Below are 27666 nucleotides of genomic sequence, written 5' to 3'. Positions count from 1 at the left end.
TTAATGGGCGGAGTGTCGGTGTGTTCGTTCAGTGTCGGGTTGTTGAGGAGCTCCGCCGATCTCGCGACGAACTCACCGAGTGGAAAATGTGAAACGGAAGATTCGGGCTTGCGTGTAACGACAGAAAGCCGCCGCAAGGATGTTCGTGCGTGAATGAAAGATGATATTTAAGAGGAAGCGCTGAAGGTGAGACATTTATGAGATATTTACGGCGTATTTACCGTCCAACAATCAGCTGAAGTTATTTTGAACGCGACCGACGCAACGCAAGCAGAACGCTCATGCTTATAATCGACGCGACGCTTGCAGTGCAGGCAGCTTCGCTGATTATAACTATCGTTTAGATGTTTCGCGTTGAGTGCATACAGGTTGTTTCAGTCCGGGTATGTTTGAAATGACAGTTAGCGGTTTAAATATCACGAGATGATGTATGAGAGTGAGAGGAAACTCGCGGAGCGTCAGATGTGTGTGCGTGAGTGCGTGCGTGTTCAGGCTCTTTGTCACCCGGCGGGCGGGCGGAGTTCGTGTTTTTGGGGTGTGGGTGTTTGCACGGGGTTTGTTTTGATCGGTGCTTTAGGTCGCTGCGCTGAAAGTGATCATGTCCATCACTGTAATGTTCTGAGGTGATCAAAGTTTCCGCTTAAAAAACAACATAGAATTGACTTTCTTTACTAGAGTAACGTGCAGCAATTTGCTCTCAGGCACCGCTGTCAGCATGAAGTAAAGATTGTGAAAGCTGCTGTCACTTTTTGATGAAGATCCCACATTTATTTGTGATTATTTTATATTAGTAACTAAAGTTATGGTGGTAACTTGTAATGGGTTTTGTTTGTTTAGCAACAGGCGGATATTTACATTAAGGCATTTGGAAGACGCTTATAAAGCGACTTACCAGTGAGGAAACAATAAAGCAATTCATCTTAAATCGATTCGGGACTACAGGAATCACCGGTCCGGTCTCAGCCTTGTGAACTGTCTACCTAGAGCTAGACAGCTAGTTTTAGTTAGACCTAGTTTTGGTCATGATTAAAACACCCTGAGGCAGAAGAATTTAGCACCTTATAGTGTTTTAACGAGTCAGCAGCAGTGTTTTTGGACATTATAGTGTTTTGGTGAATCTAGAGAGTTTATGGACATTGTTGTTTTGTAGTGAATGTACAGTATTTATAGGCGTTATAGTGAATCAGCACTATTGGACATTTCCCAGCACCATTGAACATTGTAGTGAATCTGCAGTATTCACATTACAGTGCTTTGTTTAATCTGCAGAATTTATTGGGCATTACTGTGTTGTAGTTAATTTGCAGTATTTGAGGCATTATAGTTTTGTAGTGATCTGCAGTTTTTATGGATGTTACTGTAAATCTGTAGTATTTATGAATGTTACAGTCTTAAAGTGTATCAGCAGTATTTGCAAAGCATTAGTGTTTTAGTGAATCAGCAGTATTTATGGGAATTACAGTGTTATGAAGACTCAGCAGCATTTGTGAGGCATTATGTTGTTTTAGTGAATCAGCAGTATTTATGGACACTATTGTTTTATATTGACTCTTCAGTATTTGTGAGGCATTATAGCATTTTAGTAAATTAGCAGTATTTATGGATATTATAGTGTTTTTGGTGAATCTGCAGTATTTATAGGCATTATTATAGTGTTGTTATGAATCGGCAGTATTTATGGACATTATAGCATTTTAGTGAATCAACAGTATTTATGGACCTTATAGCATTTTAGTGAATCGCCAGTATTTATGGACATTATAGCATTTTAGTGAATCGGCAGTATTTATGGACATTATAGCGTTATTGTGAATCGGCAGTATTTATTTATGGAGATTATAGCTTTTTAGTGAATCGGCAGTATTTATGGACTTTATAGCGTTATAGTGAATCGGCAGTATTTATGGACATTATAGCGTTATAGTGAATCGGCAGTATTTATGGACATTATAGCGTTTTAGTCAATTGGCAGTATTTATGGACATTAGCATTTTAGTGAATCGGCAGTATTTATGGACATTATAGCGTTATAGTGAATCGGCAGTATTTATGGACATTATAGCGTTATAGTGAATCAGCAGTATTTATGGACATTATAGCATTATAGCAAATCAGCAGTATTTATTAACATTATAGCATTTTAGCAAATCAGCAGTATTTATGAACAATGAACATTATAGCATTTTAACGAATCAGCAGTATTTATGAACAATGAACATTATAGCATTTTAGCGAATCAGCAGTATTTATGGACATTAAAACATTTTAGTGAATTGGCAGTATTTATGGACATTATAGCGTTATAGTGAATCGGCAGTATTTATGGACATTATAGCGTTATAGTGAATCAGCAGTATTTATGGACATTATAGCATTATGGCAAATCAGCAGTATTTATGAACATTATAGCATTTTAGCAAATCAGCAGTATTTATGAACAATGAACATTATAGCATTTTAACGAATCAGCAGTATTTATGAACAATGAACATTATAGCATTTTAGCGAATCAGCAGTATTTATGGACATTAAAACATTTTAGTGAATTGGCAGTATTTATGGACATTATAGCATTTTTAGTGAATCAGTATTTATGGACATTATAGCGTTTTAGCGAATCAGCAGTATTTATGGACATTATAGCATTATAGCGAATCAGCAGTATTTATGAACATTATAGCATTTTAGCAAATCAGCAGTATTTATGAACAATGAACATTATAGCATTTTAGCGAATCAGCAGTATTTATGGACATTAAAACATTTTAGTGAATTGGCAGTATTTATGGACATTAGCATTTTAGTGAATCAGTATTTATGAACATTATAGCTTTTTAGTGATTTAGCAGTATATATAAACATTATAGTGTTATAGTGAATCTCTATTGTGTTTTGGTAAATCTGCAGTATTTATGGGCATCATAATGATGTAGTGAATCAGAATCAGAAAAATGATTGTAAATGCAAAGATATGTTCTCATTGGAATAACGGGGCACCAATTCACAGTAAGATCATGAATGTGTATTTGGAAAGTAAATTGAAAATCAATAAATTTTGATGTCTTGTTGACCAATGGTAATGGTGTGTCTGTTTTAGGGTGTCTCATCAGCCTGTTGACGCAGCTTTATGACCTCAGAGGCATGGAGAGCTTTGAGCGAGATCTCACAGTGTAGGGCACCATCAGCATTCCTTACCAGGTCTGTGTTCATTCACCCTCTGGTGTCCTGGAGGTGGGAGGAGCTGTCATCCAATCGCATCAAGATGATAGACAGACATATGTGGAGACACTCTCACATAATTTGAACATGACCGGGAACATCTGAACCCCCTGTTGACCTGCCGACACAGAACATGGCCCAGACCAGCCTACTGCAGGGTAAACGCTTTTACTGCAGAGAGTGGGTCTTTCATAAGATTCAGCACTGCCTCCAAGAGAAAACCAACAACCTCGCCAGTCCAGGAACAGCAGAATCACCCAATGCCATCAGCGGGCCGCCATCTGGAGTGGGGAAGGGCGGGTCATGGGGGGTTCTGCTGGTGGGCGGGCCTGGCAGTGGAAAGACTGCTATATGCACAGAGTTGCTTTGGCCCACTTCTGTTCCCGGTGTCCACCGTGGACTGCACCAGCAGTGTTTGGGGTTTCACTTCTGTAGGGCAGAGGACTCTGACACGCTGTGCGTGAGCGGGTTTGTCCGTGGGCTGGTGTCTCAGATATGCCGGTCTGAACTCGTCCCGGAATACAAAGAGAAGGTGAGAGATCCGACGGTTCAGAACGCTCTTCAGCCCGGTGAATGTGAGAGGAACCCAGCGGAGAGTTTCAAAAGGTGAGAAATACTGAAGGACTCGAACGTAAAACACATTTATTTTTAAAGATGTCAATGTTGTTGAGCAGTAGGGCTGTCTGTGTGTGCTTGGGCCAAACAGAATGCAAAACAAAAATTATTTTTAAAGACAAGAATATGACTTTATTGATGTGATTTTTGTTTAAATACTCTTTGCTAATTAAAGAAAAGTGTAAGTATTCACCTTGTCATATAGACATCTGGTTGGTGTCTGCACCGGTTGACCCGAGTCAAGTTACATAGATAAACTCAGGGTTGTTTTTGAGTTTCGGGTCAGTCAGTCTGAACATGCACACATGCTGCTGTATGTGCATCTGGCGTTGCTTGGCAAAATCACACATTTGTGTTTGTGTGGGCAGGTCACATGTGTATAGTGGTCAATTATTGATCAGTGCTTGTATTGATTTCTGCTCTTTCAGGTTGTGTAGGAAGAATCATTGGTCTGATGGGACGTGCATGTGTGTGTCAGTTTTGTGTTTGTTAGTCGTGTGACCTCGAGTGAAGGTCTGGCACCTGCAGGTCGATCAGCATCTCTCTCTCCTCACCCATTTTCTCTCTCTCTCTCTCTCTCTCTCTCTCTCTCTCTCTCTCTCTCTCTCTCTCTCTCTCTCTCTCTCTCTCTCTCTCTGTGGGAATATTTCCATTATCTATGAAGGTTGATGGGTCTCTCTATCAGAGAGAAGTTAACTCATATTGAGGCTGTTACCCAACATGACCTTGCAGAGAGCCGAATTTCTGCTTTGGATGTTTGTTTCATGCTTGTTTGGGCTTAGTCATGAATGAAAAATAAATAACTTTAAAGGGTTTTTTGGCATGTAATAGACTTCATAAACAGTTTTGGCTTCCAGTGTGTAAACTGTTGCAATGCCATCAGGTTTGCCTTATCAACTTGAGCACGATAATGAAAATGTAGAAGAACAATCTGATCAAGGTTTGTTTTGGAATCGCCTTATACATCTTAGATGCAATGTTATACAGTTACAAACATCTCTTCATTGCACATTATTTTAAATGACGGCGTTCCTCCGCTGTTAGTCGCTCGTTCGTCGTTGTTTAATTGAGAGAGTTTTTAATCAGAGATGGTAAAAGTTTGGTAAACTATTACCGTTTTTCCTAAGGACATTGTTACTTCTAACGTCCTATTTTAGTAAATCAAAACATGTGAGATCAAGGTCCATGATTGATTGTCTTGTCATTGACTTCTAAATACTCTTGTAAATGGGTGATTCTCACGAAAACTTGGTTTTAAAAATGTCAAGCATGAAAATGTAAAAATTGCTTAAATTTACTTTTTTTCCCACCAGACATTGAAAAACAAAGTCTGGAGTAAATGGGAACATTCATTTAAAAACTTATCATTTAACACTTTTTGTAACATAATTTAAAAAGTTAGTCCTAAAAAATCTCATTACCGCAACAGTCAGAAAACATCAACACTGACATATTTTCAAAATGACATGACAAACCTGAAAGAACATAATTTGGAGATTCTGCACATGCATTTAAAATCAAAGTATTATGCTTCTATTAATTAAATTAACATTTAATAAGCATCTGTTGCGGTAATGATAATCAAAATGTTGTGTAAGCATTCTGACAAGAGAATATTTCAAATTAACTTTTAAAAAATGATCTTACCTGGTAGCCATCTTGAAGTAACTGGTCCATGTGCTTGGTCACTCAAAATCAAACTTTATTAAAATTCTGTATGTGTGCTTAAACTGTTCTCAAAAAGTGTTGCGGAGGATGAGAACATCAGGCATGGACACATCATTTTCCTAATTTTTCTTCATTATTATTATACATGAATATTCAGTAAATATTTTTTCTGTCATCTAAAGTAGTCTTGCAAAACAACCATTTATTTTTTTTTCTTAATATTTTTGTGTTAATTTGATTAAATTACAACATCACGCATGTTCAAACACAGCCGGACACATTGTGGTAATGAGAATTTCAGCAGAAAATGACATAAAATGTACAATTATAAATTCTTATGTTGAAATCACACATTGTGCAAGGTAGAACACAGTATTGTGTTAATTCTGATGCTTTTTAATGTTACTATATTACACATTTTAAAGCTAAAAACATTAGTCCCGTGGTGTTTCAATGGTTTCGTGAGAATCACCCATTTATTAGAAAATCTAAAAAAAATAAAGCTTCAGTGCATGTTATACTATAAACATTTACAGTAAAGAAACATGTCATATTTGGTGATCATTGGTAAATGTAGAGACAATAATAAGTAATATAAATGTTTCCAAGACCAATTTTCTCATTCTCCGCAACAATTTTCAATCATTGTTTAAGCCCTCAAGGAACTAACATTTAAAAAAAAAATTGTTGGAAGGGGCATAATTGACTGTGACACTCAAGATGGCTACCAGCTAAGCAGTTCTTATTTTTTTCTTCAAATAAAAGTTTAAATTTTGTTTGTCATAGTACTTAGACAACTTTTTAGTTCTCATTAACGAAACATGAGTTTGTAAATGCATATATTTAATGTAATATCATTTGCGGTAATGATAATTTTTGATAATGATAATCTAAAAATTTAAGTAATTATATAGGAAGTATTTTTTTAAATCCTCTAAAAATAATGGTTATGGTAAGTTCAGACCTTTATCTTATATGTGCAAAAATGGCTTCAATGGGTTTTTAAAAATTCTGATGCTGGACACCTTTAGTGATTTAGTGAGAATCACCCACCTGAGTTAATTGAGAATCTGTGCATCATTGATATTTGCTGTAATGTTTGTTTAATTCAATTTTGTGAACATAAATGTTTAGTTTGTTAATTGATTTTGTTTCAATCTGTGTGTTTGATGGTTTTGGAGCAGGTGTATGTCATGTTGTGCCACACATGCATACACCTGTGGTCTAAAACATTGACAAAACATGGGACAAAATATGCCCATGCCCTAACTATATGTTTCAGTTGAAATTACGTCAACGCATCAAACAACCCTGTGCATTTTAAGGCACTTCAGTGGGTGTTTAAAGTGACTTTAGCAGTGATGGTCCATTAACTCGACTCTGTGATATAATGGCAGATGATGAGAATCAACAACTCCTACACACTCACAGCTGATGTGATTTTCTGTCTCTCTGCTGAATCTGAAACATTACAGACATTGAGACAGCTGGCTGTGTTTATGTGCTTGATTACTGTTAGATTCATCTGTGAATATTAAAGCGTTGAATCTGTGCATCCTGCAGCGAAACAAAATTAAAATCCTTCTGTGGTGAAAATCAAGGTTTTATTGTTGTTTATATGTCTATATTGTGTTTTTAATATGCTTTTAAGACAAACCATGTGCAAATTTAGGACTCCAGACTAACTTTTTTCACTAGGAGCACAGTGGCCCGCAACTGAAAATATTAGGGGCGCAACCAGAAAATTTAGGGGCACACACCGTAAATCAACATGCTAACCAAATATTCACATTTCTACTAATTTTCACTGTATTACTAATAAATATGTTAATGCTAGGTGCAAAAAAGTGCTGTTTCAAATTCAGGGTCACATCACAAAAAAGAGGCAAATTTACTGGTTGCACACGTGCGACTAGATGTAAAATTCAGTGGCACACTCTCAAATTTTGGTGGCAAAATGGAGCCCTTCATCATTTAACAACATTGCCAAGTATTTTCTCCATAAAGACATTCATACTCTTATTCATACTTGCCTCAGTTTTCTAACAGAGTTAAACGAGTGGAACAGTTTGAGCAATAAATATTATGCACCATAAGCTGGGTTTCCATCGAAATGTGAAGTGAATCTTTAAAAAATTTGCAAAAAAACTCAATGCGTTTCAATCAAGTTGTTTGTGATGACGTCAAACACCATATATGGAAAAGACAACATCAGCGGAAACAGCTAGACGATCAGTCACGTGGGTTTAATGTTTGCACCATCAACATTTATTTGGCAAACGCGTTTCCATCTCCCACTACTCCATTTAACTTGCATGAGTCAAAATTAATTTTAATTAAAAATTCGGCACTTCCATCACACATTTCTTATGCAATACTTTAAAATGCGCATAAAATCAGTGTAATGAAACCCCAGCTATAGACTCTGTGCTGAAATGATCGCGGCACTGCTGCTTTTATGCATTGTGTGAAATCGTACTTAGCAGGATTGTGCCTGAAACTGCCAAATGTAGCACCTATTTACATATTCATAGATCCATACTAAAAGAGGCAAGGGTGCAGAGTTCCATTCAAGATGTTTTTAAGCATGAAGAATTTACTGTGACTGGACAAACTTTTTACATAAGTTATTATAAGGATCAAAGATGAGTTTTAAGCGATAAAATTATCCTCTACATGGGGCTTTAAAGGGGACATTTCACAAGACTTTTTTAAAGATAATTTTTGTTGTCCCTAAAGTACGTATGTAAAGTTCTAGCTCAAAATACCATATAGATAATTTATAATAGCATGTTTAAATTTCCACTTTGTAGGTGTGAGCAAAAATTTGCAATCTTTGGATGTGTCCTTTTAAATGCAAATAAGCTGATCTCTTTACTAAATGGCAGTGCTGCGGTTGGATACTGTCCCTTAATCTGCACTATTATCCCCTTCTGACATCACAAGGGGGGACAAATTTCAATGACCTAGTTTTTTACATGCTTGCAGAGAATGGTTTACCGAAACTAAGTTACTGGGTTGATCTTTTTCACATTTTCTAGGAGCACTGGGAACCCAATTATAGCAGTTAAACATGAAAAAGTCATTTTTATGATATGTCCCCTTTAAGAGTTTGCAGTCTAAATGAGAACTGTGATGAGAATTATTCTCTGGGTACCAGAACGACCAACTGACTAATTTCATTGAACTTACCAGTTTTTGGTTTGAATCAGTTAATACAGTCTAAATAGTTACTGGATTAATATATGACTGTATGGGTGTTTATATGCGTCACCAAAGGCACATTTGCTGTAATGTTACAAAAAAGCTAATGGCTGTTTAGCAGAAAACTGAATTGTCTATCTAACTTGTTCTCTCTGTCTGTCTTTCTCAGGTGTGTGTTATTGCCGTTGTTGAGCTGTAAGGCTCCTCCTCAGGCTCTGTTTGTGTTGGTGGACTCAGTGGACGAGGACTCTTCTTTAGGGGACAGAGATCAGAGGTCAGGAAACATCGCTGAGCTGCTAGCTGCCCATCACGAGCTCTTCCCACCCTGGCTTCTGCTCATCTGTTCTGCCCGCAGACAAAACAAACACATCACCAAACTCTTCACAGGTAACTTTCTTACCTATGCGGTGGATTTGTATATGTGTGTGTGTAAGCTGGCTAAATACTGTAGCACCCATTACAAATCTTGTTTATTATTTTTTAACATGTATTCATTTTTGCAGACAAGTCAAAAGTCAACAAAATTAGTAGGGATGTTCTTTTAAGTTCATCTTGACAAACAAAAAAATGTTGGTGTAATCTTTGATGCCACTCTGTTATTCGAGCCTTTTGTCCAGAACATTGTAAAGATTTTTTCATCTTAGAAATATTGCACGTATTCGGCCTATGTTGTCCTTTTCTGTTGGTGAAAAATGTGTTAATTATTTCGTTTTTCCCAAATTGATTATTGCAATGCTTTCCTTGCTGGAGTGTCCAAATCCTCACTTAACAAATTGCAATACTTGCAGAATTCAGCAGCTAAAATTTTAACCGGGGCTAGAGTTGGCGACCATATAACTCCTGTTTTGAAGACATTGGACTGGCTTCCTGTCAATTACTGTATTGATTTAAACATTTTAATGCTTACATATAAGGCTTTGTATGGTCTTGCTCCACAGTATTTGGCAGATTTTAACACACCAACTCGCAATTTACGATCTTTTCAGCACGGCCTCTTAGCTGTCCGCAAAACAAGGCTATGATCCAGGGATGACGGGGCCTTTTCATTGTATGCTCCAAAACTGTGGAATGCTCTCCCAACTGACATTAGGGATGCCAATTCTTTAGCTGTTTTTAAAACTTTGCTGAAAATATTTTTTTTTTTAAGAAAGCTTTCATGTGATTGTTTTATGATTTATTTCTTGTTGATTTGTATTATATTTTTTCTTATATTGTAATGTTTTTTCTTTTATGTAGCTTTCTTGCAAAGTGCCTTGAGAAAGCAACTTTTAAAGGCGTTATACAAAACCGAAAAGCTTGGTAACCGACCATTAATCGTAATTGTATTTTCGCGCAACATTCGATTATAAAAGAGCGTGTGATCAGCCCAGAGGATTAATATCCAAATAGGGTGGATTGTCTCTCTTTCATTTACCATAGTCATTTGTAAAGCAGGACACATTTCAAAAAGTTTTGTTTTTGCGTCATCTTTCTCTGTTTGTGCAAAAAGAGAGATGCTTATGGTCAGGGTCTAGGACTGAGGCGATCAACAAAGGTCTACATGCAGCTTACAAACCATATTCAAACACGGATACATATGCAAATGATTTCTCAAACAAATGATTACTTTACCAAACCATCAAAATGTCAGTAGGCACGTGTCGAGACACACCGTGCATTAACAAATATTTTTTTCTTATAATATTACTTTTTTTTTTTTAAGTTGCCCGTCCGCATTTTTTGTGTTTATTCACAAAAGTTTCACGAAATGCCTTCCAGGTACATTTTCTTCTATACATATATAAACATACAAATATATCAAATGAAAGAACAGACCCTCTGCTTTCAAACAAAAAACAAACAAGCAAAACAGGAAGAAGCTGAAATAATTGCATTTTTGTGAAGGAATGTTGTTAGAGATCAAATTCAGAACGATTATCAAAAAATGTATTAATAACTTTTTTGCTTCAATTTTTATAAATCGGGTAAGAGCATCAGCTAGTGGATAATTGCGGTATTACAGATTACCATAAAAACTCATCAGGAACACGTTTTTTTCCCATGCAAATAATGTTTTCTCTTAACTCATTCACCGCCATTGACGAGTTATCTCATCATTTATAAGTTCATATTTAACTAATAAACGTGCCTTTCTGGACGAATTTCAAAGTGAAAGTGTAATACTGCTTTTATCCACCAGATGGCGCCAAAAACGGAATTTATCAAAAACGGAAGTTAAAAAGAGATAATGATTTATTTTAACTGCGTTTATGTTTGATAGTCATTCTGAGTCTGATCTCTAACATAAATTTCTTTACAAAAACGCAATTTTTTAAGCTTTTTGGTCAAAATGTTGTATTTCAGTGGTAAATTAAGTAGAAAAAGTAAATATATAATGAAACGTTTTTTCCCCATTTTGTTTGTTTGTTTGTTTTTTTATTGTTTGTTTGAAAGCAAAGGGTGTGTTCTTTAATTTGATATAATTTGTATGTTTATATATTTATAGAAAATAATTTTTCCTGCAAGGAATTTTGTGAAAATTTTGTTAAAATCACAAAAATGCAGGTGGGCAACTTTTCTCAAAAAGGCTGGCGGTGAATGAGTTAATTGACAAGATAACTTGTCAATGGCGGGGAATGAGTTAGTCTGTCATAAATTCTTCCCTTTGTTAACGGTTAAACGCAGGATAGGCAGGAATTATCTAAAAAACTTTTTTACAAATTTGTTTAAACTGTCCTTATATACCAATAGATAAGTAAAATATAAGTACTCTGAAAAAGAGAGTATAAACATTGAGTGTCTGTAGACCTTTCACGACTGTTTTTATCACAGCTAATTATTTCCATTCTGGACGAAACAAATGATGGCCTTGCGCGACTATCACTCTCTTACGATCATGGCACCACCCCTGTTGCTACGGGATCTGCCCACACATGCGCACACCCGATTGATTTGAACGTGCACGAGGCACTCTAGGAAGAACAAAAGTATGGCAGAGAAAGAGCATTCAGAACTCACAGTACCTGCATATGCAGTCAGCGAAGGAAAATGACTAAATGAGGCAAAAAAAGGAATAAACGAAGAAATCAAACGAGAGTAAATATCGCGTGGCTTTTCCTCGAGTCCACGATGCGGTAGCGGTATTGTCTCCGGAGTGTATTCCTCATCAGAGTCAACAATGCTTTCATCAAACTCTTACATGCAAAACACAGTATATGTTATGAATCTTCCACGAAATTCACCTTCATCACAGTGTAACTGATGGTAATAAAAAAACTTGTATCAATGCAACCTGTTTTTAGCTTTGTCTTATAAATATAACTAGCTTGTTTGTTACCGAATCAAACAAAATATATTTTAAACTTTACCAGTATCGATATGCTAGCTTAATAGTGAGTACTTAAAGCTATCGTTTTTGTTTAAATGCTTCTCCCAGCAGAGCCGGTCAGCGTCGCGCGTTCATGTGTTTTGGGGGCGTGGCTTTAGAAGAAACCCAGAAGGGAGGGGGTGGAGTGAATGAAAAAATTCTAAAGACACTCGATTTTTGTACTTTCTTTTTCAGAGTACTTACATTTTAATTATGTATTGGTATATAAAGACAGTTAAACAAATGTGGAAAAAAGTGTTTTAGACTTTTTTTAGACTTAAACCTGCCTACTCTGCCTTTAATTGGTTGATATGAACATCCCTAAATATTAGCATTGCTAATTACTTTGTATACTAGGGATGCACCAAATGTTCGACAAATACAACTATTTAGCCGAAAATATGCAGGAAAAAAGAATACATTTTACTAAATAATAAAGTTTTTGATGATGCAATCAAATATCAACCAGCGTAGAGTAAGAGGCGCAGACGCTTTTTAAATGCAGCAAACATGTGCAGTATGGAAGCATTTTAAAGTGTCAGAGAAAGATGGTTTATTGCAGTTGAATATTTTCTTTTGCAGACAACTATTCGCACCATCTGTCTATTATCAGATCATATGCAAAATGTATGCGTAAATTCTGCAAGGGCTTTGAGTTTTGTGAGAGGGGCGTTGAAGAGGACGAGGAATACTAATGTGTTACTTTTCATAGAAATGAAAACATAATTAGATGTTTAGAAGTAATACAATAATGTGTAGCTTTGTTTAGCAGTGGTAATGACAGAAGAGCCGATCTTGTGTGTTTGGATGAGTTTCTCAACGCCTGCAGCAGGAAATCAGATCCAGATGTGTGAATATTTTCTAATGAGTGTGTGAGGACAGAATCACACTGCTGTTTGTTTTGGCTGTATAGATTGAGTCTCTATAGAGTTTATGAGTCTGAGTTGCTCTGCTTTGCTCTTTATCATTTTGTTTAATTTCACTAAAGCTTCTTCATCAGGCTTTCTTGTACCAGGAATGTCATTTGCATTGCAGTGTAGTTTTTCATTACTGTTTTCTTCTTCAGGACATTACAATTAACCATCCGTGTATGCTACTGTAGATTTCAGACGTCTCTGCTGTGGTAGACTTGAATCCTAGTGTCAAGTTCGGGTTGATGTGTTTATAAGCCTGACGTCAGGCCTTTGTGAAAGTTCAGTGGCTTCTGTTGCAGTTTCTCTTCTGGACTGAAGTGGACACTTTTTTGCAGCACAGCAAACTGAATGCTTTTGTTATATAAATTAATAAATGATTCGTTGTCTGATCATCTCATCTGCATTGTGTGGGTGGTGGGCTTTCTGCAAACCATAGAAATATTTCTGTACTACACAGAAACACACACACTTGCTGTGTTGAAACACACTGCCTGTGTAATAGGTGGTGTTGTTGCGTATATGTGCTGATGTATATTTGTGTCAGCGTTTTGTGTTGATTTCAGCGTTGTGTTAGTGTTCATTCATTTCATTTATGGTTCTGTTGCTTAGCTACAGTGCTGGACTGAGAAATCACCAATACTATACCTACCTAGTATATGCAATCAAGTTTGCAGAGTATGCAAGTACTGGATCTTATTAAGGTATAATGGACATGACTGTTGCTGCCTAGATGCACACACAACAATAAAACATATCAAATTATGCAACTCCTCTCACTTCAGCTTTTCGATATAATTTAGTTAAATAAATGAGCAGGGTTTCCCGCAGCACTTTGCAGTACGGGCAGCCCGCCTAAGCTGGGAAAAACCCTACCGCCTTAACTAGGTCGTCCAAAAAAAATACAAAATTGCTGCACAAAAGGCCGTCAAGTGCATCTTGGAGAATAGCGCGGACTTGCATCATCGTTCGCCAGACGTTCTACAAATCTTCTTCAGTTTGTGTTTATTAACCCTTTAGTTTCACTTCATCACGCAGCTATTTTCGTTAGAGGTTTCTGTTAAAAACCATTTAATTCATTAATTATCTAATACATGTTCATTTTCTGCCATAGGTTCTTCAAAATTAAGTTTTATTTGAGTGTTTTAAAAAAAATTAATTCATCTTCATCATGACGCGTACACCCCGCCACTTTGATTGACACGCACTAAAAAGATATAAAGCTCACTGCCCATAAAAAAGTAATTCAAAAAAGGTGCCTGCCACTGCCATAAATACGTTCTGAGAAAAGTTTAACTTTATGCAAATAATGAGCCAAACAATTGAGTTTACGTCATCCTTCTCTTGTCAATCACTGAAGTTGACGGTATTCATTTGTTTATGACAACCAGATTTAGAAATGCCTCATTGAAAGAGACGAGCGACACACAGCAAGAAAGTCGCTGATAGTTTGAATGCAGCTTTAAGCTTCACTTGCACTTGATGTAAAAACCAAACCTGCTGCATGTGAGACACACGGTAAACATCGGTGACCTGTGACCACGGTGCACAGTCCAGAAGATCAACAGAGCCTTCATGTACATCATTAACATTAGATTCAGTCATGGGTCGCCGTTTGTGTAGCGTGTAAAATGTGAAGCAGAATTAGTGCAGAGAATGTCTGGATTGCGATGTTGTGTGAGTTGCACATTGTCATATGCAGAGGCTCAGTATCAAAGTATTATATCTATGTGTCATTTTTATAAAAAATGTGTTAAAGTTTGTGTAAAGTCATTTTAGAGAATTGTTATATGTAATTTTTACTACGGAAAGTATTTTGCCCACGGAAATCTGCAATTTATGCTGCAAAAGTATGGCGTATTTGAAAAAATGTGTCCCCCTCATAAATATACGGACTTAGGCTGATTATGCGTTGAATCATGCGATCGCATAATCGCGTTTTTCTGGAGGGACTGTTAAACAGTTTTTCCACATTTTAGTGTTCAGGATTATTTGGGCGAGCCAAAATGGTGGCTCGATGATGCACTTGAGCTACCAAGCATGACCCCGCCCCTAACACAATGGCAAGCATCCATTCATGTTGTAGCTGTATTTGAAATTTGAGAGATTTTGGCAGATTTTCAGCGAGTGGGCGGGGTTTCAGCCTAGACAGAGGACACGCCCCCAGCGTTTGAAAGCAGAGAATCCTGCATATTTTCCAATATTTTGTAAACTTATTTTATTTACTTGCCATTTTTCTGTGGTGTAACAAACTGAAAACACATTTAATATCAGACTTTACACGGACCCCTGTAATAATATGGCGCTTTTCCATTGCATAGTACCCCATGGTTTAGGTTGGGTCAGCTCACCTCACTTTGGCTTGGTTAGCTTTTCCATCGAGTTTGGTATCACTTTGGAGTGGGAGGGATTATAGGCGTGTCTTTATATTTGCGCTTGACCATCACAAATAGATGTTTACCCATCGCGTTTATCACCACCTCTGTCTCACATGACAGTTTCTGTACAAACACCTGTGGCGTCAGTCGTGTTGCAAATGTGCCGCCACAAACTGCAAGTCTGGAAAAAACGTATATGGTGTTGCTGATTCTCAACCTGTGGATGTTTTTCACGCTAAAAGGCAGTTTAGGAACTTATAGCAAAGCACAGAAGACAACATGTTTACTCGAGACAGCGCAAGCTAGCACGAAGGTAAAGCGAATCTTTTACGTTATAGTGATGATGCTGGTAGAAACGATTCACTGAGACCAATCAGCGTTCTACAGTGTTTTGGTATCAGCTCGACTCGCTTGGAACCCCAACCGAGGTGGTACTAAAAAAAGTATTGGATACTACGTACTGTACCCAGTGGAAAAGCCCCCTAAAGTAACCCAAACCATGGAATACTATGCAATGGAAAAGCACCAATAGAGCAGCACCAAACGGACAGAATAAGAGAAACTATTATTGTGCATTCATTTTACACCACAGTGGTTATCTGGAAAGTGTTTTTGTTGTACTAATCTACTGTGACTTTGTTTACAGCGTCAAATGTAAAAAAAAATCAGATGAATAAAAACTTGAATAGCCGTTGTTCTGGTGCAGTGATACATGTCTGTACCTGATTTTCTCTTTGTATTTGATGATTTTGAGTATGTGTCTGTCTATGAGAGGGACCCAGCCCTCTGACTCAAACACATGCACTCACTGCTAAAGCTTTTGTGTGTAATCTGAACACACACACTTGAGCTTTGAATTGGGCAGCTTGGGCTGATTCAAGTATATTTTCAGAAGCTTTGCTCTCTTTGGTAGGAGCTCAACTCATAATTATAAACATGTTTGAATATGTAGGCTGGTGGAGGACGAGCGGCGTTCCATTCATGCGAGACCATCACCACACGTGCGGAGACTTAAAATAGCCCATCGTCAAGAGTTCAAAGATTCTCATGGTCACATCTCTGGACTGAAGAAGCTAAATCAACTCCAGATGATCGTAGAGGCGAAAAAAGTGCAAAGCTGTAAAACTCATGTCGATAGCATAGCTCAGATAATTCGATGAGAAATGTTTGAGATGGCTGACTTTTTTACCACTATCGGACATCGACTGGTTGTTTAAAAACAGCCGCTGATCAGGACAAAGTATGTCCTGGCAATCAAAAGGGGTGGAAAAACTCATATTCACGTGATTATTTTGAATTGGGTGACGATGACAACAGAAATCCAGTTTGTACATAAAATAAAAATCTTTATCTATCTGTTTCGGTAGATGTTATTCTAGTAAACTAATATAATTTAAGGTAAGGAGTATCGATATCAGCACAGAAATTTTGTATTGGTGCATCCCTAGCATTTAGCACACTTAGTGCTGTTCACATGACCCCTGCTTATAAAAACACACATCTGTGGTTTGGTCATATGATAAATTCATTAAAGGTTGAAGATCCTGTTTCCCCCAAACAGCCCCCATCATCTCATGAACTTGAGTGTGAATATAACACCAGCATGTCTGTTTTCTGGTTGCAGTGGAGGTTTGGGAAGAGTATTGAGAACTAAAGCCGGATTTATACTTCTGTTTCGGACCCATGCCATATCCTCTACACCATACACATCAGTTTTCATTTAAGCTTCTGTGTTGACATGCAGACCGCGATTAGGCAGTGTTGACAGGCATATTACTGGTGTAACCCACAGTATCAATGCAAAAGCTGGAGCAGCAGCTGCTTGTCATGTATGTTGTTGGAGAAGCATCAGCAGTGATGGCGGCAGAAAGACTAGGGCTGTGTATCGCCAACAACTTCACAATACGGTGCGCATCAAGGAAATGCTTATGAGAAAATCCGACACTATATATATTGCCAATTTTGTTTGACCAATCACAGCACTTGCGCTCCTTGTAGAATTGACGTTAACTCAACGTTGAAGTATAAATTGGGCTTTATGCCGCCAACCCTATCATAACTGAATTTAAATTATGTAACTTAGCATCTCTAAGCAGTCACAAACTGGCTTTATTGTAATAGGCTAAAGCAAAATATACACAAAATTGAATTCATGTAAATTAGTTAGCAAAACATTTATTAAGACAAAAGAGAAAAACCTGTGTTGAGTCTAGTGATGGTCGCTTTCGAAGCACTGCTTCATGAGGCTTCGAAACTTTTACAAATCTTTTGTTACGAATTAGTGTTCGGGGCATTTTTCAAACTGGCCAAGTCACGTGATTTTAGCAAAAACGCGGCTTCATTACGCTTCGAAACGGGGGGGGGGGAGTTGTAAAAAAGTGTAAAATGTTTGAATTGCTTGAACTGACAGAACTGCTTTTACACTTTTTTGTAAAGGTGTTACCAGTGTGTGGTGTTTCAAATGCTTCGAAAAACTGAATCAATTCGTTAAATTGATTCGAAGCTTTGAAAAGCTTAGTTTCTTCCATCACTTATGGAGTGATTCCAGTTTAAGTTACAATTGCAGCGTCTGTCCAGCCAGATTGAGTTATTTTAAAAACCTGACAGATGAGAACATGATCCTGGACTTCAGCCACTTTAGTGGTTCCTGGTGTGGGACCAGGATGTTTAAGAAACGTGTCATCTGTGGAAACATGCAGAACAGGGACAGATTGGGCATCACTAACTCGTTTTACTGGAAAAGCCCTAACATTTTCCTGGATATGCATTCCAGTGATTGAAGAAGAAAAAGCTGTGGATGTGTTGGCTACTCATTGGTACTGAAGTGTAGGTCTATGACCCGATAAATTTGCAAGAGGAGGATCTTAAAATGAGCTTAAACCCTTTAGATCAGAGTTTTTAAAAACGGATTTGCAATCCCCTAATGGAATTGCAGAGGGTTTGTGAGTTAATAAAAACAATTAATTAATTACAATTAAATCATAAAATAAAATACAATTCTAAATTAAACACTCGCTAACAAAAATATATATTTTTTTTGGTTTAATCTGCATGATATGTGACCATTACACAACACTACAATATATCAAAAAAGAGAAATCATGCAAAATGGAGAGATGCGTTTTATGTTTCAATAAAAGAAAGAAAACTGGTTATCATAACAAAAACTATGCCAACTGAATTAGTGTTGGGCGATATGCCCTATTTTGAGATCGTCCTATTGTCAGCCTGTGAGATCGCCGAAAATAAATCTTTATTTATTTGTTCAATTTTTACTCACTATGATAAGTCACTTGATTGATGGACAAACAAGAAGCAAGGGCAACACTGTCATGACCGCAACCTTCGTAAAACTGATGCCATTAATCCGAGCATGGCAAAGCTCAGCCGCTCTAAAATTTCCTGCGTGCCAGGGAGCGGGAACCCTTGGAGCGCTAACAACCTCTCCATGACACGGAAATGTCAGAGCCATGCGTATTACAAGCTCACGTGCGAGGAAGAGTCAGAATCATGCACATTAGTCCATGACATGCGCATTCAGGTCCTGTGCTGATAATAATAATAATAATAATGCCAGCTATCATCATGAAAGCCTTCTATAAGCGATATATTTGACGACCGTCAATACACGATACTATCGTCTATCAGCGCAACCCTAAACTAACTGTACTACTGATATAAGCTTCAAAACATGACGTTTTTGGAGTTAAACATGCAAATTAGCTATTACATTATTGAAATATTTACTTAAAAAGTTAATTATTTAGGTCAAGGGGGTTCGTCTGCCAAAAAAGCCTTGCTTCAGATGATGTTTGACTCGCACATAACTTTGAGATTCAAACTACCCTGACAAATAATTGATACAGTGTTACAGTTATAATGTATTTTAAACCAATGTATGTTTTAACTGGTGGCAGCGATTCAAAGCAAACATCCCTTTAGCTTAGTTTTAAACAGATGAGTTAGTTATGCGCAGGCGCGCTGGCTAAATAACTCATGTGGGTCATCTGTTCCACTGCCCCACTTTTAGTCCCCTCTTATGGCCTCTTCCTCTGTGGAGACGCACAAACTGATGCATTGAGACTGTGCGTGTTTTGTATAGCTGGGGTGAAGGGCCAGGTCAGTCTGGCCACAAATCAATTGTATCCTATGGGACAAGTCATGGAAAATACCCTACTGATGACAAAAACAACCTTCAGCCGGACCACTGCCCGAAGATAGAAATGGCTGTAACCTGCGGCCAGTGTAGATGATATCCACTAGTCAGCAACATTTAAAGATTGTTATTGTAAGAGTTAAACTAAAGTAAAATGTTACCCATTAACCGGATAATTAAGGCCAATGGCATAAAAGAGAAGAATGCAGAAAGACATTACAGAAGGTGGGATGATTTTCCACAGGTGTGCTTCTGTTGTCTTTCGCGCTCAGGTTTAAATTTCACACAGGTTTTATTTGGGAAACCTCAGCTGTTGATGGCAGCTTTTTGCCTGGGGCACAAGAGACAAAGAAAATAACTCCTGGGCCCTCTTAGAAAGACAGACGCAATATAATCTCATACAAAGGGGTTTTGTGACCTTTCATACAGGAAAGATGTAATCAGTGTTCTGTTTTGTGTCACCGCTTTATCACTTTTCCACACTTTGGAAATTTACGTTTATTGTAAATACAGGACGTGGGCTATTTTTAACTTCTTTCCCATAGAAAATTGACTTTGGGAAAGAGGTTGTTTAGGTAATTGGCCAGTTAAATTAAATGGAAAAAATTGTTCTTCTCCGCCACCAATGGGGTCTGCAAAACGTTGAAGATGTATGTGAACAGCATTAGAGAAGTTCATGGTATTTCCTTTTTCCTTGACCTCCGGGGGTTTGAGTCCATGGGAACTGTAAAAAATCTGAGCATAAAATGCTTGTTTTTGTCCTTTGGCATGCTGTTATACAGGCAATGTTGTACCAAATAAAACTATGGAATTTGCAGTTATCTGAAGCAGAACAGTAAAGCTGTTGACATCTGTTGGCAAAAGTGTGTGTTTGTAAAACCCTGGGTTCTGCCTCGCTGTCTTCTGTAAATATCACAGTTTACATGAGACCTCTGAATATGCCTCATAGCGCATGAAGTTGCAGATGTGACCTAGTTCTGCTACAGGAAACATTACATGTATTGTTTGTTTCCTAGACAAAATTAAACACATTCCATTCGTGTTTCCTACTTTACCTGTCGCAGCTGCACCACAGTTGTTGTGCATGTTGGTTTAGTTTGCTGTGGAAAATCCTCACTCCTGAATAAAGAATTATTTGCACTCAAATTTTTATTTTAAGTGTAGTTTGGCTAGTTTTTATAAAGATGCATGTATTATTGTAATAGCTGCTTGATATCTTCGGGTTATATTTAAAGTGTTGTCGCAAGCTTATATGGCAAGCCGCAGAGGACTTCTTTTGGTTTCTCCCTCTGATTGGTTGCCTTAATCCTTAATATTCTTTATTATAAGGGACTTTTCACTTGGTGAAAACAACTTATTTCTTTAATGTATTTCTTTATTTTAAGATTTTGTATGTGTAAACTTCTAAAGTGTGATACCAAACTAATAACCTGTTGTTATCTCTCTGTACTTTCTCTTAGGATTTCGAAAGATCAGCCTAGACGACCTGAGGAAGGCCTACATCGTTAAAGATGTGCAACAGTACATTTTACATCGGCTGGACCAGGAGGAGGCACTGCGGCAACACCTCACCAAGGAGACAGCGGAGATGCTGAATCAGCTTCACATTAAAAGCAGCGGCTGCTTTCTGTATCTTGAGTGCGTTCTCGATGGAGTGGTTGAAAACTTTATCATGCTTCGGGAAATTCGAGACATTCCTGGGACACTGAATGGACTCTACCTTTGGCTTTGCCAGAGACTGTTTGTCAGAAAGCAGTTTGCCAAAGTCCAGCCCATCCTAAATGTAATTCTATCTGCTTGCAGGCCGCTGACGGTCAGAGAGCTCTATCATGCCGTCTGGACTAAAAACATGACTCTGACAATGGAAGATTTTCAGAAAAAGATGGACATTCTCTCCAAGCTGCTTATTGATGGTCTGGGGAACACTAAGATGTTGTTTCACTACAGTTTTGCTGAATGGCTGCTGGATGTTAAACACTGCACACAAAAATATCTTTGCAATGCAGCCGAAGGACATCGGATGATGGCCATGAGTTACACGTGCAAAGCGAAGCAGCTTAAACCATTAGAGGTGCAGGAGTTTGCCTACCACCTGATCAACTCTAACCTGCAGATTGAGCCCTTTAATCTTGCCCTGTGGATGGTGTGGAATGGCACACCTGCTAAAGACTCCCTGTCCACCTCCATACCAAAGGAACAGGAAGTTCTCCAGCTACTTGTTAAAGCTGGTGCCCATGTCAGCAATGAAGACGATCAGTCTTCATGCATTGTGCAACAGGCCCTGGAACGTGAGGACTCTATTCGGACTCTGTTAGATAACGGGGCTTCTGTTAATCAGGCTGACTCCAGTGGGAGAACTCTATTAGCCAATGCCGCATACAGTGGAAATCTGGACGTTGTAAACCTTCTCATCTCCAGAAAAGCCAACATGGAGTTGGTTGACAGCCACGGACAAACGGCACTTACCCTAGCAGCTAGACAGGGTCACACCAAGGTGGTCAACTGTCTCATTGGGTGCGATGCTAATATCAACCACACAGACCACGACGGCTGGACCGCCCTTAGGTCGGCAGCCTGGGGAGGTCACTCGGAAGTAGTGTCTGCCCTACTGTACGCAGGCGCAAAGGTGGACTGCGCAGACGCAGACAGTAGGACTGCCCTGAGAGCTGCCGCTTGGGGAGGTCATGAAGATATTGTCCTTAATCTTCTTCAGCATGGAGCTGAAGTCAATAAGGCAGATAATGAAGGACGAACTGCATTAATTGCTGCTGCCTACATGGGCCACAGAGAAATTGTGGAGCATCTGTTAGATCACGGGGCCGAGGTGAATCACGAGGATGTCGATGGCAGAACGGCGCTCTCCGTAGCTGCTCTCTGCGTGCCAGCCAGCAAGGGCCATGCTGCAGTCGTAAGCCTACTAATCGACCGTGGAGCGGAGGTGGACCATTGTGACAAAGATTGCATGACCCCCCTTCTGGTAGCTGCCTATGAAGGTCATGTGGATGTGGTAGATCTGCTTTTAGAAGGAGGAGCTGATGTCGATCACACTGATAATAACGGGAGAACGCCTCTGCTCGCTGCAGCCTCCATGGGACATGCCTGTGTTGTTAATACCCTGCTTTTCTGGGGTGCAGCTGTGGACAGTATCGACAGTGAAGGCAGAACCGTGCTGAGCATTGCATCTGCACAGGGGAATGTGGAGGTGGTCAGAACTTTGCTGGACAGAGGACTGGATGAAAACCACCGTGATGATGCAGGCTGGACGCCATTGCACATGGCATCTTTTGAGGGGCACAGACAAGTATGCGATGCACTCATTGAACAGGGTGCCCGCTGCTCAGAAGTTGACAACGATGGACGTATCCCTTTGGTTCTGGCTGCACAGGAGGGCCATTACGACTGTGTGTACATCTTGATGGAGAACAAGTCGTGTACGGACCAGAGAGGGTACGATGGGAGAAATGCTCTTAGAGTTGCAGCACTGGAGGGGCACAGAGATATTGTGGAGTTGTTGCTAAGTCAAGGGGCAGATATCGACTACAAGGACGCAGATGGTCGCCCCACGCTTTACATCCTGGCGCTTGAAAATCAGCTGGGCATGGCAGAGTACTTCCTTGAAAATGGAGCCAATGTAGAGGCCAGTGACACAGAAGGAAGAACAGCACTACATGTGTCATGTTGGCAGGGTCACGTAGAGATGGTCAGGTTGCTTATTAACTACCATGCGGACATAAACTCATGTGATAATGAGAAGCGATCTGCTCTCCAGTCGGCGGCCTGGCAGGGTAACGTTAAAGTTGTTCAAATTTTGATTGACAATGGCACTGTTGTAGACCACACATGCAACCAGGGGGCTACCGCTCTCGGCATTGCTGCCCAGGAGGGACACATCGATGTGGTTCAGATACTTCTTGAGCACGGTGCAGATCCTAATCACGCTGATCAATTTGGCCGAACTGCCATGAGAGTTGCATCCAAAGGTGGTCACTCATCCATTATTAAACTCTTGGAGAAATACGGTGCCACAAGTCTTAATGGCTGCAACCCATCTCCCATACACACAATGGAGCAACAAACACCAATGTCAGTTAATACTAAAGTTCAATCTCTCACTATAAAGTCCAGCAGCTCTGGAAGCACAGGAGCTGGAGATGTTCATCCTACAGGCCGTGGACAATCCAACGGACCCATTCATGCTTTCAGCTCACCGTCAGAGTCACCGGACTCAACAGTGGACAGACAAAAGTCCTCTCTCTCCAACAACTCGCTCAAAAGTTCCAAGAACTCTTCACTGAGGACCACTTCATCCACTGCAACAGCCCAGACTGTTCCCATTGACAGCGTTCATGCTCTTTCCTTCGTTGAGCAGATTCAACAGCATTCGCTGCCTCGCAGCCGCAGTCGGCAATCCATTGTTTCTCCTTCCTCCACCACCAGGTCCGTCAGCACTCAGCCTGGTTCACCTACCAGTGAGTTTGACTGGAGCCAGGTGAAGCCAGGTCTCAAGTCCACTAAAGTGTCTAAAAATGGCAACAACTGCTCAAACAAAGGAATGTCTAATGAGAAGAAAAAGTCCAAGAGCAGCTCTCATCCACAGGGTCAGGTACTGGAGTACGAGTTGACTCAGTTTGATAAAAGGCTTGTGTCCGGCATTGCAGTGAAGGATCCTCAGTGTAAGATTTTGGTAGGCAAGTCCAGTGGCCTGGATTGTGGCCAATCACAGGAGCAGTTTTACATTCAGCCACAGAGTTGTGCTGAGAAGAAGAGGAATGGGATTATGACCAATCCCAATTACCACCTGCAGGGAAACCAGGTATTTTTTGGGAGGGTTTCAGTACCCAGAACTGTTCCCGGCAGGGGACACCAGGACCTTTTAGACAATTACCCAGTAGGGGAGACTGAAATAACCTTGAAACAAGCCCTACAGCTGCAGATTGAAGGATCAGACCCTGGGATGAACTGCAAAAAAGAGACACCATTATAACTGGTATGTAATGTTTCTATATATACACTGCCATGTGGATTTATAATAATGCAGTTCTGAGTGTTTTATTCTCTGCACTGTCACCAACACTGAAACATTTAAGATTGCTTGTCTACTTTGAATTTAACCAAATTCTGATCCAAGTGGTTTTGTTGCTGTTTCAGATGTTCAGAAAGAGACTGTGCCAAAGCAAATGCTTTCATCTGCAAAAGAACTTAAACTTCACTGTGGAACATCTCAAGAAGAAAGGAACGTGAGAGAACCAAAGGGGGGAAATGTTGCCCAAGGGTGATGAAAATTTATACTTGTGCCTGTCGATGCTCCAGCCTTCTTGTGGTGACCATGATGCACACAGACGCTTTTAATTTAATGCATTAATATTTAATTGGCAGTGGATGCACTTTCTTACTTTTTATATTTTCTTCTTTTTTTTGAAAGATTTTAAAATGTATTTCTTTTTGCCTATTGATGCTTTGTTTGTTTGAAAGTCATGTGCATTTTTGTTGTTTTGTCCTGGCCTGTAGACATGCAAACTGACAGCAATGTGCCACTGGAGTACGTTGTTTCCTCTGATAAACATTTCAAACTTTCTGTCATATGTATGTAAATCTCATGGTATATATATGCACACAAACACATGCATATGTATGGTTGTTCAAGTCATGAGTATAAAGACAATATGTGACCCTGGACTACAAAACCAGTCATAAGTCGCACAGGTATATTTGTAGCATTAGCCAACAATACATTGTGTGGGTGAAAATTATATGCCAAAAATCGTATATTAAGTCGATATTTTGTAAATTTCCTACCAATAAATATATATTTTTAAAAATTATTTATCATTAGTAATTTGTGTTGCGAAGGAATTTCTTTGGAAAACTTTAATGACGATTTTCTTAATATTTAGATTTTTTACACCCTCAAATTTCAGATTTTCAAATAGTTGTGTATCAGCCAAATATTGTCCTATGCTAATTGACACTTATGACTGGTTTTGTGGACCATGGTCACATCTTATTAAAGGAGTCCCGGGTTGACTTGAATGACCCTCAGGAATATATGAAGAGTTCAGATGCAAAAACCGCTAAACGCCATTGACGTTAAAAACAAGATAATGGTATTAACCAAATGCTCTCGGCATATTATACATGCAGCAAATACTTCAACTTTAAATTAACTTAATCTCGGCCTCAGGTTTGTTGGAATCCATTAAGAGTAATAAAAAATGCTAATTTACAAAAACACGTTAGATGCACTTGGAGGGTTTTGCATCTGAGCTCTTCGTATATTTTTTATATATTTGGACCATTAAGATGTTTTGCATTGAGACGTTTTCAATTTTAACAAATCCTGATAACACACAAAAATACCATTATCGCTACTGTAATGTCTGGATACTTTTGTTGTTTGTATTTGTTTTTTATAATGATGATTCTGATTACATTCATATTATTGCCACTATTCTTATTTGAAAAAAATACTGTAATACATTTTTCATTGAAATGCACAAGGCGGTACAGCAAATATTGGCTATGAAAATGTCACAATTCAAACAATCTTGATGGATCTAGGCTTACATGTCTTCATGCAAGATACACACATATAAGGTTTTGTTTACTTACACATTTACTTTGGGGAAAAGTATTGCGTGTGCCGTATGCTAAAATCATGGTGCTATGTTTCGTGTCGCCTATGCATTGTATCATTTGTAACTCTGTATTGTGTTTGTTGAATTATCGATGTCCTTACTAAGAAGATACTCTGCCTTTACTTCATTATTTAGTCCCTGTGGGACCCGTTTTGTTTTTTCTTTTTACATATTTAAACGGTGTATCATTAAGTTTGGTGCTAAATGCAAAGTTCTCAGTGACAGAAGGAAATGCACCGGTCCACAGTAGTTGTTTTCACGATGAGAAAGTGGCGGACATCGTCAGGGATTTTTAAGGTCAGCAAAAGTTCATCAATGCTTTTTACTCATGCCAAGCAGCGAACCGCAGTAAAATTTGAGTTACAGGACGCAGTTTGAAATGTATACTCCTCAAGCCAAAGTTAAAACAGTGAGAACACACAGAAAAGCCCACCATCTACTGAAGCTGGATCTGATGTCCCCGAGCCATAGATCTGACTGGGGGAAGGTCAGTCGGGTGGATTTCAGACATCTGTGTGCTCGGACCAGCGAGGCCACATTCTGTGTTGTCTTTCAGAAAGGCACTTTAGAAAGCCCGAGACGTCTCTGCAAGGACAGACAGACAAAGACTTAAAATATGAAGATGAACCCTGGACAGTATTCAGTAATCTCAAGCCATTTGTTTGACTGCCTTTATTTCTTTTGTCTTCAGCTGTTTTTGTCTGAGCCTGGAGTTGATTTAAAAAATGGTCACGAATACCTGACCAAACTTTTGCATTTCGAAATGGAATTTCCTGTATTATATTGAGCTCGATTTTCTGACATATTAAAGTGCTTAATAAAGCTATCTGCTTTTCTGCCAAAGCATTTCATTGCTCACTGCGATATTTCTTCTTGTTTAGTTGGGTTACTGAAGTAAAGCCAGGACTAGGCCTTAGCTTAATAGTTAAATTAAAATGTTTAAGCATAAATATGCCAGATGTTACTTGTATGTATCTTGAGACAAATCAATGGCACTGGCACATTTTGGGGTGGTTTCCCGGACAGGGATTAGCTTAAACCAGGACTAGACCTTAGTTTAACCCTTTAACTGGCGCAGCCCTTTTTGAGTGAGGGGTTGGTGAAAAGGTGATATACACCTTTAAATGAATATAACTGGCATTTTTTTTGTCTAGAAGCCTAATTTTGGTTTTAATTTTGGTAATTTTATGTTTTAAAGAAGACACTTCAACGTTTTTTAGGGAAGTGTCTGGAGGTGAAAATATTCATTTTTTTAAAGCAGTTTAAATTTATTTGTAATAAATAAAAATGCAATATAGTATTATTTTTAATACATCAAATTGTAAAAAAAACTGAGGTTTGTGCTGGTTTGCTTTGAGGTTTGCTGTCACAAATGAATAAATTACAGTTACTGCATTATTATTACTGCTAAAAGGTTTTGAAATATGAAAACTACATTCTTAGACCTTTCCAACAATATATAGTTTGTCGTGATAGATTAACATTTACATAAAAAATATTGAAGTAAACATAGGTGTCCCGCTCACGGGACAGC

The 27666-nt window shown here is 38.7% G+C and overlaps 1 protein-coding gene across 1 annotated transcript; it reads left to right on the top strand.

Moving 5' to 3' along the window:
- ankrd50 (ankyrin repeat domain 50) lies at window positions 1–26978 on the top strand. The gene is made up of 5 exons (XM_055177947.2): window positions 1–186; window positions 3098–3825; window positions 8876–9093; window positions 20958–24484; window positions 24646–26978. Exons 2-4 carry the CDS (start codon window positions 3353–3355, stop codon window positions 24479–24481), a joined length of 4215 nt encoding a protein of 1404 aa, XP_055033922.2. The 5' UTR covers window positions 1–186; window positions 3098–3352; the 3' UTR covers window positions 24482–24484; window positions 24646–26978.
- Window positions 26979–27666: the final 688 nt, after the last annotated feature.

This window comes from Misgurnus anguillicaudatus, chromosome 16, assembly GCF_027580225.2.
Source record: "Misgurnus anguillicaudatus chromosome 16, ASM2758022v2, whole genome shotgun sequence".
NCBI classification, from domain to species: domain Eukaryota; kingdom Metazoa; phylum Chordata; class Actinopteri; order Cypriniformes; family Cobitidae; genus Misgurnus; species Misgurnus anguillicaudatus.
Note: the sequence above shows the minus strand (reverse complement) of the source record. Positions and strands in the feature narration are given on the sequence as shown.